This window comes from Myripristis murdjan, chromosome 7, assembly GCF_902150065.1.
Source record: "Myripristis murdjan chromosome 7, fMyrMur1.1, whole genome shotgun sequence".
Taxonomy (NCBI): Eukaryota; Metazoa; Chordata; class Actinopteri; order Holocentriformes; family Holocentridae; genus Myripristis; species Myripristis murdjan.
The window spans coordinates 31,510,886-31,526,808 of NC_043986.1; the positions used below are offsets into that span (position 1 = coordinate 31,510,886).

A 15,923-nucleotide genomic window follows, 5' to 3' on the forward strand; every position below is an offset into this window, starting at 1 on the left:
GCCTGCTACAAATAGTAATGTTTCCAACTTCTCCAACTATATCATCGAATTCTTAAACTGATGTGAAATACAAGGAGTTCCATTGTTACAACCTGTGCTGCTACTGGGGTAAATTGTAACATGACACAGGGTAAGTTGTAACAATAAGAGTGAAGAATTCAAAATTTACACCACACCACAAAATATGCATCTAAATAAGTTTTTTTGTGCATGTGCCAGCACTGCAACATCTTCCTGTGGGTGACATTGCAAGATTAAAAGAACACAAAATAAAATGAAATTACATAAAAACAATAGACAATAAAAAGTATGCCAGCCTAAAAATGGCAACAATGAAAACGGTAAAATGTTAAAAACAAAAACAGAATAAAATAAAATAAAATAAACACAAGGATAAAAGTAAACATGAAAACCAGTGCTTAAACTGAAAAACTAAAGCTGTAACATTACTCCAAAATAGTAAAAAACAAAACAAAACAAAAAAAAAAACGAATGACATTGTGACATTGTGTCATTGAATGTCATTGTGTTTGCATTTGTGCTGCTCCTTTAGAAGAGCTTTATCAGAAAACATCAGCTAAGCAGTGAACAGAAAAAGGTGTGTGTTATTCGTTTAATCAGAGAAGTTTCGTTTAATCAAGCAGTGTTTTTTTCTGTGGATAATATTTTAAGTATTTTTCATGCAAATTAGTTCTTCAAGTTTCATGGTTTTCCTGCTGCGTTCAATGTCTCTGCGTAGAGCTGCGCAATTCAACACTCGTGAAGTGCGCTTTGCTGTTCACCCCTTCTGGTTGTCAGCAGAGGGTTTAAGCTAACCTTGCACTGCATTAGCTAGCGATAGCTGTACAATGATAGCTGTATTACAGAAGGTGGTTATTAGCAATTAAGTGGCTGGCATAATAAATTGACAACGTAAGTGATACACAGTGGACTGACGCCTTTATTAGTTGTCTCTATCTAACCTTCACTGGCTTGGCAGGCTGCGTTAGCTTATGGCTAATGTTAGCTAGCTAAACCAAGCCAGCATGCTACACCCATAGGGCTGTGAGCCTGCTAGTTTACACCTATTTAGACGTATTCCGTGTTGTGTCGCTTGTGTATTGTGTATACTACGAGAACAAGCTAGTTTAGCTTTGTGACTGGTACACTGCTAATGTTGAAAATGTTTTATTGCTAGTCGTTTGAGCTAACCGGGACCGACAACTATAACGTTAGCTAACAACAACAGTTATGCTAACTGAGGGAGTTGCCAGTGCGGGGCAAATGTTCTTTTTACACAACTTTGTCATTTTTCCTTTATGTGAACTTGCTGGTCGCAGTTGCTTTTGCTTCAGTTGCTCAGGACCATGAAGTGAATGTATTTATTCAGTCTGCTGAATCCATTTGCAGACAAGGCCATCCAAATGGTCATCATGTCAGGCACAGCCACTGTGCTGCAGCAGTTTGTCAGTGGGCTGAAGAGTCGGAATGAAGACACCAGGGCAAAGTCTGCCAAGGATCTGCAGCACTATGTGACCACAGAGCTCAGAGAGGTACCTACCAGCAATACACATGGACAAAAGATAACATCATTCCTGTCACAAGGGTGTAAGGTCAATGCATTGTGCATGTGTGTGTGGTTACACACAGCAGCTGCAGCAGTATCAAAGGCAGACTGATAGACTTCAGTATGACAGTCTCTGTAAAGTTTGGACTACTTTCATACAACATGATATTCCAAACCTGCTGGATCATACTGCAGCCATGACACAATATGCATGGTAACTGTGAGACTTAAGACACCCTATATCAGGGGTCACTGATTGGTGACCCCTGTGCCATGGAGGGCCGAGAGGCTGCAGGTTTTCATTCCAACCAAGACCTCCACCAGGTGACTTCACTGATCACCTCACCTTGTATCAGAAAGGAGGAGCTAATCAGTGAAGTCACCTGGTGGAGGTCTTGGTTGGAATGAAAACCTGCAGCCTCTCGGCCCTCCATGGCACATGATTGGTGACCCCTGCCCTATATGCTTAACTGTGTTATCTCTGGTAGAAGTTGCTGGGTGGCATCACATTGCCACATCTCCTTTTCCATATGTACCTAATAATCTATCTCTTATTTGTTTCACAACCTTCCCCAGTTGAGCCAAGATGAAGCCACCACGTTCTATGATGAGTTAAACCACCACATCTTTGAGCTGGTGTCCAGCTCTGATGTGAACGAGAAGAAAGGAGGGATTCTTGCCATCGGTAAGCCTCATAGTATGGTGTGCTTTCAAACTGTTCTCTTGGTAAACCTGTTGAAATGATTTAGAGGTAAGTGGCTGCCCTTGATTTCTAACTGTGCCACATGAAGCAGGGTAACATAATAATGTGAGTTGATCTTTTTGTTCCAGTGAGTCTGATTGGGGTAGAGGGAGGCAATGCCACCAGGATCAGCCGCTTTGCCAACTACCTGCGCAATCTGCTACCCTCCAGTGACCCGGTGGTGATGGAGATGGCCTCTAAAGCCATGGGCCACCTGTCCATGGCAGGAGACACTTTCACTGCTGAGTATGTGGAGTTTGAGGTGAAGAGGGCCCTGGAGTGGCTGGGGGCTGACAGGAATGAAGGCAGACGCCACGCTGCGGTAAGTAGCTAACAGGACCCAGCCAGCAGGGATTGTGTTGTTTGTTGTTGTAATACCACTTGTTCTTGGCAGTGTCTGTGAGGGTAGAGGCCTTAAATGGACTCTGTCAGTGTGCCGCTGCATTTTCTTTGTACTTCATAAAACTGTACGAGCTACATTCATGACTCAAAATGGCAGGGACAAGGAACTGTTTGAAAGGTGTTAGAACATCAGTATCCAGAAATCTGTCAATGTTACGTGAGTCTCCTGAACACAGGATACTCATGTGTACCAACCTGGCCAGTGTGGTGATTGTGTACCACACAGTATCAAAAGATATCCAAAGGGATTTGAGAGGCAATAGATTTGTTTTGGTGAGTCCAGCTTTCTATGTACAGAACCTTCATTTGCTGCTGTGTATTCTGCTAACATTGTCATTTAGAGGTTAATTATTACTGTTTGGGGGAAATATAAGCTAGATACAATCATTTTACCATACATGCCAGTTGCCACATGTAGTCATTTCCTTGGTTTTGGCTTGTCTTTTCTTTTTTTTTTTTTTAATGCAAGTTTTACGATGCCAAACCTATATAAGTATATAAAGTGACATGATATTGAGGGATTATATCCTTGTGTAGGTGTGAGGTGATTGTCAGTTAGCCAAACATTATATCATGACAGAGGATATCTGTGGTTGGTGAAGTTTTGTCTGCATCCTGTTTGTCTATTGTGAAATACATGTCCTGAAGCCTTGCCCATCTAGTCAAGTTGGACCAACTTGATTGGTTGGGTGAGGTCTATTGAGGGTGAGGTCTATTACTGCATTATCCATCCAGTCTATATTGTAGATCAATGACAGCTGCCATTTTCAAAATTCTGAAAAGTTCACATCAGTGTCACCAATCTCACAATGTAGCCTAGTTCTCCAAGTTTCAGGATGGTTGTGATGTCACAGTTCAGCTTGTTTGGGACATCACTACCATCCTGAACCTTGCAGAACTAGGCTACATTGTGAGATTGGTGACACTGATGTGTGATCTCACATTGTTGTTCTTCAGTGTTCAGCATGATTGAGATGTCAGAATAGAGTTGCATTATGTTTGGGAAAGAAGTGATCTCACAGTGGTATTCTCAAAGGTTTGGGGGGATTGTGTTGTCAGAATGGAGTTGCAACATTTTCAGGACAGGGGTGTTCTCAAATCTGTTCTACAATGTTGAGACATATTGTAATATGGGAGTAGAGTTTCATTATTTTGGGGACATTAGTGATCTAACAGGAGTTCTACAATATCAAGATTGATCTTGTTGTCATAATACAGGAATGATTTCACCAAGGAGCTCTGCAAGCTTGCAGTGTCAGAGTGAAGTATGTTTGGGACAAGAGAGGGATGTTATAATGAAGTTCCACAAGATTTATTGTCACTATGATTGCACAGTAGAGTTACACAATCACACTGAACATTGTAGATCTCCATTGTGAAATTACTAATGTCTGAACCATAAAGAAACTATTCTATCAGCCTCAGCTTTGTAGAACTGCGTTGTGAGAACATCCCTGAGCCAAAAATATTGCAACCCAACCCTCACATGAAAATCACCATGAACCTTGTAGACCTCTATTGTGAGATCCCTTCTGGCCCAAACATGCTGCAACTCTACTCAGACATCACAATCACCCTGAACCTTAACAAATTACTTTTTGAAGTCATTCATTTTTCCAACATATTTCAACTCTGCCATCACAGTAACCTAAACCTTGTGTAAGCCATTTGTGAGATTACTTGTGTTGAAAAAATACTGCATATCCACTCTAGGGGTGTGACAATAAATCAATAATGCAATATCCTGTTATACTTCCTCTTGTGATATATTATTGATACGCTTGTGCCAAGTATAAATTTTTGTAGTTTTCAACTTCATTTGCACAGATGCACATTTGAGTTCCTATGAGGTGTATTTGCTCTCTGCCTTTAGGTATTTTAACTGGACCTCTTCTGCCACATTCAAATTTGCAATTGCTGTGCATGTTAAAACACTGACAACACTTATGACCAAACCACTATGACATAATTGTGCATTGAGGCACAGTCATGTCAGCTAATAACACAGTAAAAAGATATGCAAAACAGTTGAATTAGGCATGAAATTTTGAAATCTTGACCCCATTGTGTTCTACTTATTCAGAAGCTTAATTGTGACAATAAGAGGTGTGTGGTCTGAAGTCTGTGTTTCCTGTCCCTCCCAGGTGTTGGTGCTGAGGGAGCTGGCTGTGAGTGCACCCACCTTCTTCTTTCAGCAAGTGCAGCCCTTCTTTGACAATATCTTCTACGCTGTGTGGGACCCCAAGCAGGCCATCCGAGAAGGCGCTGTGTCAGCACTGAGGGCCTGTCTTATCCTCACCACCCAGAGAGAGACCAAGGAAATGCAGAAACCACAGTGGTACAAAGTAGGGCTTGTTACTTGTTTTCCTTGTATGAAGCATCTTTTATCCCTAAAGGATGGATTTGTCAAGTGGGAATTTTTGTCCTTGTAATGGGCCACATGAGTCTGTGCTCTCTCTACCAGCAAACCTTTGAAGAGGCAGAGAAAGGCTTTGATGAGACTTTGGCCAAAGAGAAGGGGATGAATCGTGATGACAGGGTCCATGGTGCCCTGCTTATCCTCAATGAACTGGTTCGCATCAGCAGCATGGAAGGAGAGGTGAGGCCTAAATCAACAGGAAACCCTCTCTTATCCAAAACCATCCGAGTCTTAGGGTCCAAGGCGTCTGTTTTTTTTTTTTTTTTTTGAAGGACCAGATGCATCTCTCAGACACTGTGATCGCTGCAGGATTATCAGACAGGTTGTGTAAATCACCTGGAAGTGCTAGACTGATACATGGGTTTGCTGATGTATCTAGTCAGTATTGGCTTTTGTAATGTCTCTATCTATCTAGCGATATCATTACCATGGGTTTTATTTATTTTCACAGTCCCTTGCTTTAAATGTTGTTTATTTTTTGTCCCTTAACAAGAACAAAATTCAGTGAGGTGAGGTGAATACTTTTTTCCCCATGAAAATATTCATTCATTTTTAAAAGATACCAAATACTGGTACAATAATGTCTGTTGGCAATTTAAGACTTTCTGACTATCAAGTGCATTACCTGGTTAAATAATGCTGCGTTCCATTAAAAAATGGATGTCAGAAAATTCCAGTCAAAATTTCCACCCTCCAAGCGCTCTTGATTCATTCATTTTTAAAAGATACCAAATACTGGTACAATAATGTCTGTTGGCAATTTAAGACTTTCTGACTATCAAGTGCATTACCTGGTTAAATAATGCTGCGTTCCATTAAAAAATGGATGTCAGAAAATTCCAGTCAAAATTTCCACCCTCCAAGCGCTCTTGATGCACCGTGCTGGATATAAACGAAAGACACGGCTGACCATGAAAAAGCCTTGATCCTTATGTGGTTAGAGTACAATGTACACTCGCCTCACACCCACTTTTAGCTTCACCTGTACCCTCACCAGCTAACAATAACATTGGTGACATATTTTGGCAACAATTTCCATGCAGATCCAGGTTTACCAGTTAATTATATCTATTATTTTAACTGAATACAGGCCAACATGCGTTATGTTGCCTTTTACTTGATGGTTTACTGTTTACAATTTGCACCTCCATGGGTGCTGCCATTGTTCATTGCCATTGTTGTTGTGTGACGTCAGACCACTCCTTCTTCATGAAGTTGGGGTTGATGGTGTTTCCCTGAGTTTACAAATAGGAATGCTGACTTTAAGTAGCATCCCATTGTACCTTTTCCTCGTAGGAGGTTTGAATATCTGAACTTCAAGGTTGTCTGGAACGCAGCATAAAATTGATTGTTGTGGGGTTTCTCTCTTCAGTCCCAGTTTAATCACAATATCCTTCACTGTCTCCACCAGCGCATGCGTGAGGAGATGGAGGAGATCACTCAGCAGCAGCTGGTCCACGACAAGTACTGTAAGGAGCTGATGGGTTTTGGCACAAAGCCGCGCCACATCACACCCTTCACCAGCTTCCAGTCAGTGCAGCCCCAGCAGTCCAATGCACTGCTGGGCCTGCTGGGCTACAGTACCCCCCAGGGCTTCCTCAGCTTCGGTGCCACGCCAGTGCCCACCAAGAGCTCACTGGTGGAGAGTCGCTACTGCCGTGAGCTGATGGAGGAGCGATTTGACCAGGTACATATGACAGCAGAGCTTTGGCTAACATGGAATGGCAACAGTTATTTTGAAAATGGATTAATCTGATGATTGTTGAAGGGATAAATTGAGTTGTTGGCTCAAGAAGAAATGTGAATAGTGCCATCGTGTTGCTGCCAGGTCAAGTGATAGAAACTGAAACTATTATTTCTGTCACTGCAATTTTGCGTGCCAGAAAATACTGTTGCTTGTTGGGAGCTCTGACACTTTTTCTTAAAGATTCTTCCTGTTCCACAAGGAAGATTTTTTTTTAAAAACTCACTTTTCAGCCTGTACTGCTTCATCCTTATTACCAAATTCTACATTTTTTAAAAGCCTTTTGCAAAGTTTTTTGTGCTTCACACTATGTTTTGAAGCCTTAATTCAGGACTTAATTCAGGACTTATTGTCACAAGTTATCAGAATTGATGTGGATCACGTGTTCTCAAGTACAAACAAAAAGTGATTTTGGAGGTTGACTTCAATATCTTTTACACTAATTTAATAATAATGGAAAATACTATTCATTAATTTAACATTATCACCTTCTGGCATGTATTTGTCCATGTGTCTGCCTGTGCTGCTCTACAGCCAGAAGTTGGCCGAGCAAAAACATGCTCATCACACTGGGATTTGCTGATTAAATGCTTAATTGTGCAGACCAGAGTCAGACGGTGGTTACTGAGTTGCCATGTCAGGATTACCGCTGACTATATCACACAGTATGACACTGGCCTCATGAAGAGATTTAACAGGTAATTTGGTCAAACAACACAAAGTCGGAGCTGTTTAGAGCAGCAGGTGGATCGCTGTTGACGCTGGCTCCCATGTTGTTTTTTGGTCAGGTATGTCGCTGGGTGCTGAAATACAGGACCAGTAAAAACCCTCTGATCCAGATGACCATCCTCAACCTGCTGCCACGTCTGGCTGCCTTCCAGCCACATACTTTTACAGGTAGGACTTGGAAATTTGCCTAAAACTGCTCTGCATGAAACTAATCCAAGTTACTGTGGCAATTGTATCTGTCTTTGAAATATACTGTTACCTGCTGTCATGTGTTCTTTCCTGTCACTGTGGACACTAGTTTGTGTGGTCACTCTTTGGTTGTCCTCTGTCAGAACAAGCAACAAAAGAGTTTAACAATTTCGTACTTTGCACTGTGAGACAAATACGAAAAGCAACAGATAAGGACGCTGCTATTTTTGTGCACCTAGCCACTTGTTTTCTCTCTGTTGTTTACCAGTCTGGATATTCATTCTAACATACATACATAGATTAATACATAGAAGAACCTCTTTGGGATATCATAGGAGCTTAGTTGACTAAGGTGGACTGTGACTTTCTTGGTTCAAGTCTGATCAGTGGTCATTGTCACATGTCATTCTCCCTTATCTCTCCCATCTTTTCTGTCTCATTTGATTGTAAACTGTCCCAGAAAGCGAGGTTTCTTGGTGTCAGTTATAGAGTTGAATTTCAAAAGAGAAATACCAAGCCACTTACTGATTAAACCAGACAGGAAAATTGTATAGGTTTTATGACTTTCACACAGGCCTTCATCTGCATTTAAGCATTTTCACTGTGGTTTTTCAATTCTCCCTGCAGACCAGTATCTGTCAGACACCATGGGCTACCTGCTGGGCTGTCTGAAAAAGGAGAAAGAGAGGACGGCAGCTTTCCAGGCCCTGGGGCTGCTGGTCGTGGCTGTCAGAGCAGAGATCCAGCCCTACCTCTCGAAGATCCTGGAGATCATCAAGGCCGCCCTGCCACCCAAAGACTTCGCACACAAGTCAGTCATAAGCCACATGAAAGTGGATGTAGCAGCTTGTAGCACTTGTATATCTGCTGCTATATAACCAATTCACATATTTATGCTTCTAATCTCAGGTTCTTATTTTTCATGTATTGTATCTATATATTTTTAGATTTTTAAATTTGCCTACTGCCTGTAGACTGTTAACATTATTTGTGTATTTTCGTACTGCACATATTTTTTTTCATTCAGTAGCTGCGTTTGTACAGTGTTCTTTTTTTTTTTACATTTCCATACTTTTCATTCATATAGCCTATTTCTACCTAATACATTCTAGTGTTGTAATTCTCAGTTGCAATGTTTACTACAGCCCCCTTTTTCTATTCTTATTTGTTTTCTTTTAATGTAGTATTTGCTTGTGCATCAGCGGTTTCCTCACAGGGATCATTTAAGCTTCATCTGATCTAAATACATAAAAATCAGAGCCTGAAATTTGCATACCACGGTTAAAAAAATACCAGAGGGATTCTATGTGTGTTTTCAGACATATGCAGTAAATAGAAGCTTAATTGTCATTCTTATGGAGTTTTGTTTTCATCTTCCCATCTTGTGCACACCCAGGAGACAGAAGACCATGCAGGTGGATGCCACAGTGTTCACCTGTATCAGCATGCTGTCCAGAGCCATGGGTCCCAGCATTCAACCTGATATCAAAGAGCTGCTGGAGCCAATGCTAGCTGTTGGCCTTAGGTATGGGAGAAAGGTTTACCTTCAGCATCGACTCCATCACCATGCAGTCCACGAACAGAGGTTTACCATAGCCTGGCCTGAGTGAATGTATATGGCTAATGAGTACTCAGATTTATGTTTAGCATTTGACTTGGATGGATGGATTCTTAAAGGGTGGTACAAGTATTTTGGATTGATGCTGCTGATAGTTGATAATTGGTGTCGTCACATTTCATTAATTCATGCTGAAACACCCCAGAAAATATATCTTTTTTTTTTTGTTAAGATTATTTTTGGCCATTTCTGCTTAATTAGACAGTCACAGTTGATAGAAACAGCAAAGACAAGGTAGAGAGAGCAGATGACCTGCAGCAAAGGTCCCAAGCTGGATTCAATCCCAGACCACTGCGCCAAACTTAGCCTCAGTGGTACATGGTGTGCTCAACACAGTGAGCCACCGAGGTGCCTCAAAGTATTGACTGTTTGTTCTTGTTGGGTTGGAAAGACCTTTGAAATAGCATTTAAACCATGGGACATGGGAATTGCGATGTGTACTTGCGTGGAATATCGTGCCAGAATTAGTAGAGGTTCAAGGTTTCCCATAGGCAACCAGTGTAGTACTGATCAGTTGTTAAGTAAATACACTACTCACAAAAAGTTAGGGATATTCGGCTTTCGGGTGAAATTTCAGGATGAACCTAAAATGCATTATAACCTTTACAGGTGAACTTAATGTTACCTTCTGTAAACTTTTGAATGCACATGTCCAACTGTTCAATGTTTCAATACTTTTTGTTGCTGTTCTCTAACAAGGAGTTTAATGGCAAAATTCACATCAGGTGTTTGATGCTCCAGCTCATCGAGGTCGTATCATTAGGGAACGGCTGCTGGAGACTGGGGTACCTCAAATGGAGTGGCCTGCACTTTCTCAGACCTGCATCCCATAGAAAACCTATGGGATCAGCTGAGTCGCCGTGTGGAGGCTCGGAGCTCTGTACCCCAGAACCTCAATGTCCTGAGGGCCGCCCTTCAAGAAGAGTGGGATGCCATGCCTCAGCAGACAATAAGTCGACTTGTGAACAGCATGAGACGTCGTTGTCAAGCTGTAATTGATGCTCAAGGGCACATGACAAGTTATTGACACTGACATTTTTTGTTGTGGTATATCCACCACTGTTGTTGGTTTCAAGAAATTGTTTGAGATGAGGACATCACCAGTGTATGCTTCTACTTAAATGCCCTACTTTCATGATATAATATCACTGTAGCGTGAACTTTTTATATTTTCCATAAATTTCACCCAAAAGCCAAATATCCCTAACTTTTTGTGAGTAGTGTATGTAATCAGTCAAACTTTCTGCAAACTGATTTATCATCAAACTGATAGAGAGGTGGTAGTTAAGCTGTTGGAAAACAAAACTTGTTCCACTTAATATGTCCTCACCTGATGATAATGTTGTATTGGTTTGTTTGTTGAGTTCTGACCATTTGTACATGTTTCCTGGTTGTTCCAGCCCTGCACTGACCGCAGTGCTGTATGACCTGAGCCGTCAGATCCCCCAGCTGAAGAAAGACATCCAGGACGGCCTGCTGAAGATGCTGTCCCTTGTGTTGATGCACAAGCCACTGCGTCACCCCGGCATGCCCAAAGGCCTGGCCCACCAGCTGGCCTCGCCAAGCCTCACCAACATACCTGAAGCCAGTGACGTTGGCAGCATCACGTTGGCCCTCCGCACTTTGGGAAGTTTCGAGTTTGAAGGTAAGACCTTGCACAGATGCAGCCTAGAAATCTTTCTCTTGCAAGTCTTTTTTTACTTTGTCAGGCTGTGTTTTTGGTTAGACCTGGTGCTTCTCACCTTGCTGAAAAACCAGAAGCCATTTTATAATTTTTTTGCCAGTGTGTTGTTTAAATTAAAAATTGATGGAATAGAATTATTTACATTGTTTCATTGAAAGATTGCTTTGAATTGTGGTGTATTTTCAATGTAAAGAGCTACCACTCACATTGGGCTGATTTTACCTGGCGGACACATAGTGATTTGTAGCAATCCTAAATAATCCTAAAACCTTTCAAATCAAACTGACTGTAATTCCAGCTATGATTTGTTTTAGGTCACAATTCTTTTTCTTATTCTTTCTTATTTATTTGATTATTTGATATTTAAACAAAATGCACATACACTGTACTGCACTTGGTTAAAAAAAAAATCGAGGATGAAATCCAAGATGGCGTCAGGTATGTATGGCACCTAGAAGCACCGATTCCTAAAAAAACAGAAAAACACAGTCATTATCATAGAACCAGGATACAAGCTTTGTGTCTTTTGCTGTCATGAGAAATTGAAACACTAATGACATCTATAATTGAAGATTTACAATCTGTTGTTGTTACGAACTTGGTTCGGCTAAATTAATCATTCAACAATTGTAGGATCTTGACTTTATATAGATGGATCCATGACAGCATCATATTTCATTAAGTTGTGTGAATGCATCTCATAAAGCCAAAGATGGGTTATTATGCAAGGTCTCAACTCTCTACATAATACTAGCTCTCTGCAAATGGTGCTCAAGAATCAAATAAATAATAACTGAAACTGTAATTTCTTGGTAATACACATGCACCATGGACAATTACTGTTCTGTTGCTTGTGAATCGCAGTTATTTGTTTGCTGTTTCAGACTAATACCTTTTCTAATCCAAAACAATATTTGTTTGCAGTCCTCAGTCACTTATATTCTAGCAGCATCACTTTATTTACGCAAGTGAAAAACGACTCAGTGATTTCGCTATTAACTGAAATAAATCAATACTTCTCTCTTGAGGTGCAAAATAAAGTACACTGAAAGATTGAGTGAGCACAGATTTCTAGTTTCAAAATCCACTGTCTAGCTGTTGACCAAACAGTCCCCAGTGATCTGTCTGGCTTATCTCAGCATGAGGAGACACTGCACAACTGAACAGGCTGTGAAAAGACTGGAACTCACACTCCTATCGGTGGCATTTGCAGACTTTTTAGTATTGCATCACTGAGGAGCTCAACAATTGATTATAGTAACAAGCCCCCTGCCTTCACCTGATTTTACGTCCTGTAACCCTCAGATGTTTTTATCTTTGCATTTCTGTATCTTGTTTTCCCTGTTTCATGCTTAACTCGTATTGGTTATTGGCAGTCTCTCCTCAGATATGAGTAGCTGACCAGCTCACACTGCAAGAGATCACCCCAATCCAAAAAATCGGTCATGATGCCTGCTCATGAGTGTAAATGGCCTAAAAGTCTTTGAGCTTGTCAACCAGGCCATGTTACTTCAGAAATGTTTCCTTATTTTTCACCAGGACACTCCCTGACCCAGTTTGTGCGCCACTGTGCTGACCACTTCCTGAACAGCGAACACAAGGAAATCCGGATGGAGGCTGCTCGGACCTGCTCGCGCCTCCTCACTCCCTCTATCCACCTGATCAGCGGTCACGGCCACGTTGTCAGCCAGACGGCCGTGCAGGTTGTGGCCGATGTGCTCAGCAAACTGCTGGTCGTAGGAATCACTGACCCAGGTAATGCATAGAAGAAAAGAGGGACACTGGTGCCATGTGGTTTCATTTCTAATTAGTTTCTTGAGTTGATAATGATGTAGCGCGACTTCTGGATATGATAATAGCTCCACTGTGCAGAAATCTACATCCAGTTAGGTAAAACTTGATTCATCTTGCTGAGCAGCTTGGGTTGTTGAAGTAGCAGAAAATGGTATAGAGCAAAGGACATTGGTCTACCAATAGAATAGAGCAGATAGGGGGTATTGAACACAACACAACCAATAATTTCAGAACAAGCAAACAAGACATCATAGGAGATCAATGAATTTGTAGCATGTGTGCAGAAAGACAACAAGAATACAATGAGGCAAGGGCTGAAATGGTCGAATGAAAATATGATAAAATGTGTCCAGTTTAAAAGTATGAAAAGTCTGAGAATATGTGCAATATGAATATATGGAATAATATGCAACATATAACAAATGAGAAACTCTGAACTTGTAGCATAATATGCACATGTTGAACTAAAATGCCTAAACAAGTGGGAGAGATCTTGGAATGCATTTCTGCCAAACATTGGAATACCTTAGTAATCTCAACAAATAACGTAATGACTATGATGATGTGACCATTCAGAAAACCCAAAACATCAGTCAGACTCCTGCTTGTCACTGCAGATCCAGACATACGATACTGTGTACTGGCATCTCTGGATGAGCGTTTCGACGCTCACCTGGCCCAGGCAGAGAACCTGCAGGCGCTGTTTGTGGCACTGAATGACGAGGTTTTTGAGATTCGAGAGCTGGCCATCTGCACCATCGGACGACTCAGCAGCATGAACCCTGCTTTTGTCATGCCCTTCCTGCGCAAGATGCTCATCCAGGTAGGAGAGGACAGAACACTGGAGTACGTGTTGCATTGAAGAAGTAGAGCTTATTAAGAACATTTAAAAATAGCAAAGAACATTTGTTTGTTTTCACTCGTATGCCATGCTTGTATCTTTTCAGTTGCCTTGGAAGTTAAATTGAGTGCTTCTCTGCTAGTTTTCATTTTGAAATACTATATTAGCCAAGAAATTTGTGAGATTTTAAGTTGTTTTGTCTATGGTTTAAAATGATTTGTGTGTTTTGAAACCTTTCAGTTGAGTGTGCCTATTGTATCAATCTGTCAGTGGATCAGTGGATATTTGGAATCTCTTTGGCTTCTCTTTGCCACACACACATCTTCCACCATCATTAACAATTACCAGTAAATACTTGCACTATTTATCAGACTCAGGTTAGGCTAAGTTGTTTGTCTGCTGTTTGAGTTGGATACCTTTAGATGGCAGCAAAGTCCATGGTTTCCTATAGAGCTTGAGAATTCAAACTAAACCACTGCAGGCCCTCAGTTCAGTGATATAGTGGAATAAAACCTAGGCAAACACCAAAAGGCCCTACCCTCATAACGTAGTGCCTGTAATTATGGAGAGTATGAATTTGCTTCAGTAATTTTTATGTCAAACTATTCTGCAAATAAAAGTGGGAGAAAACTTTCGGTAATTGAATACTTTTGGCATTGTCTTCTGTTTTTGTTATGTACATCTTCACTGTACTCTCGCTTCTCCGTCCAGATCTTAACAGAGCTGGAGCATAGTGGTGTTGGCAGGAACAAGGAGCAAAGCGCTCGTATGCTTGGTCACCTCGTCTCCAACGCCCCCCGCCTCATACGCCCGTACATGGAGCCCATCCTCAAGGTACAGTTTTGCCAATATTCAGACAGGGAGAACAGAGGATCAGGCCAATGTTGTGGTCCCCATGACTGGGGAACTTAACGCCCTGAAGAGGAGCTGCTCACTGATCAACATCAAACGATTGCAGTTATACTGGGCAGCGCCCAGGTGTGAATGTGTGCAGCTGTAATGAATGTAAACCAAGGTGTTGCTGCAAAAGAGATGCTCAGTGGACTTTTCCCAAGGAGTCTTTCATCCCCTTTTCCTCAAATGACTTCCTCCCCATCTCTGTTGCAGGCTCTCATCCTCAAGCTGAAAGACCCTGACCCCAATCCTGGAGTGGTCATCAGTGTTCTCGCCACTATCGGCGAGTTGGCTCAGGTAGGGAAAAACAAATCAAATATCTATATTTTGCTTTGATCCAGAACAGATTTTGCTAAACTTGTATTAAAAAAGTCTTAAAAAGCATCCAATTTAGGTCACTTATACCTGTAGACACCGTGATGAGCGGCAGCATTCTGGGGAACATTTAAAGATATGTGCTGTTACTGGCTGTCAAAAGAATTTCTTAACATTTTGACAGGAAATTTACTGTGATCATTTGAAACATGCTGTCGCACTGAAGTAATTTGGAGCAGATTTAAAATGTTCTTATAAAGTATAATTAAATTTGCCAGTGGTATGTTAAGACATGTTGAATTATTGACAAATAAAAACAGCCGGAATGTTAAGCATTTAACGTATTATATTAAAGATTTTGCCATGCAATATTAAATAATGTCAGATAACACAGGAAAGTGGTATCAGCCAGTACTGTAAGATTACAGAACATTTTCCAGTAAAAATCTATTTCCTATTTGTTGACAGGGATAATATTATCCCTTAATACCATGTAGTGCATTGGTTGTCTAGCATGGCATGCCTGTGTATTCCATATTGACTGTGTATAGGGTTGCAAAATTCTGTGAATTTTCAAAGACGGAAACTTTCCATGGGAATATATGGGAATTAACAGGAATTAACAGGAAATTTGCAAAATTGCATGTTGGCCTATAAGCAGGAACTTAATGTAGTTGAAGAAAAACCAGCAGCATAATCCTGGTTAAAACAACCAGATTTAATACAAATTTAGTTGAATTTCCACACGACTCGGCCTCCATCTGAGCCCACGGACGACACCCAGTCAAGGAGGTTTTGATGATATGACTGGAGTAAAAAAATTTGACCTATGGTATTAAAGTTTAACTGGAAAAAAATAAGTCAAAATATGTTTAGTAGCTATTTAAGAGGCTTTCTATCAGCCAGCGAGCTCCACTGTGATGCTGCTTCTTCTTCCTTCTGCTAACCAGTTTTCTTAGAAATACAGTTTTCATAAAAGAATGTAGGTTCTAGTTTGATTTAGCTG

At 41.0% G+C, this 15,923-nt stretch overlaps 1 protein-coding gene across 1 annotated transcript in view; it reads left to right on the forward strand.

The window, feature by feature from the left end:
• Positions 1-770: 770 nt before the first annotated feature.
• mtor (mechanistic target of rapamycin kinase) overlaps positions 771-15,923 on the forward strand; it is a 107,955-nt gene continuing 92,802 nt past the window's right edge. Inside the window, exons 1-15 of the mRNA XM_030055129.1 lie at positions 771-912; positions 1,390-1,532; positions 2,123-2,231; positions 2,378-2,610; positions 4,835-5,035; positions 5,155-5,289; positions 6,521-6,796; positions 7,642-7,750; positions 8,399-8,582; positions 9,168-9,296; positions 10,790-11,034; positions 12,613-12,828; positions 13,485-13,690; positions 14,420-14,542; positions 14,816-14,899. Coding sequence (XP_029910989.1) covers positions 1,404-1,532; positions 2,123-2,231; positions 2,378-2,610; positions 4,835-5,035; positions 5,155-5,289; positions 6,521-6,796; positions 7,642-7,750; positions 8,399-8,582; positions 9,168-9,296; positions 10,790-11,034; positions 12,613-12,828; positions 13,485-13,690; positions 14,420-14,542; positions 14,816-14,899 — 2,379 coding nt within the window. The 5' untranslated portion in view covers positions 771-912; positions 1,390-1,403. The remainder of the gene's footprint in view (positions 913-1,389; positions 1,533-2,122; positions 2,232-2,377; positions 2,611-4,834; positions 5,036-5,154; positions 5,290-6,520; positions 6,797-7,641; positions 7,751-8,398; positions 8,583-9,167; positions 9,297-10,789; positions 11,035-12,612; positions 12,829-13,484; positions 13,691-14,419; positions 14,543-14,815; positions 14,900-15,923) is intronic.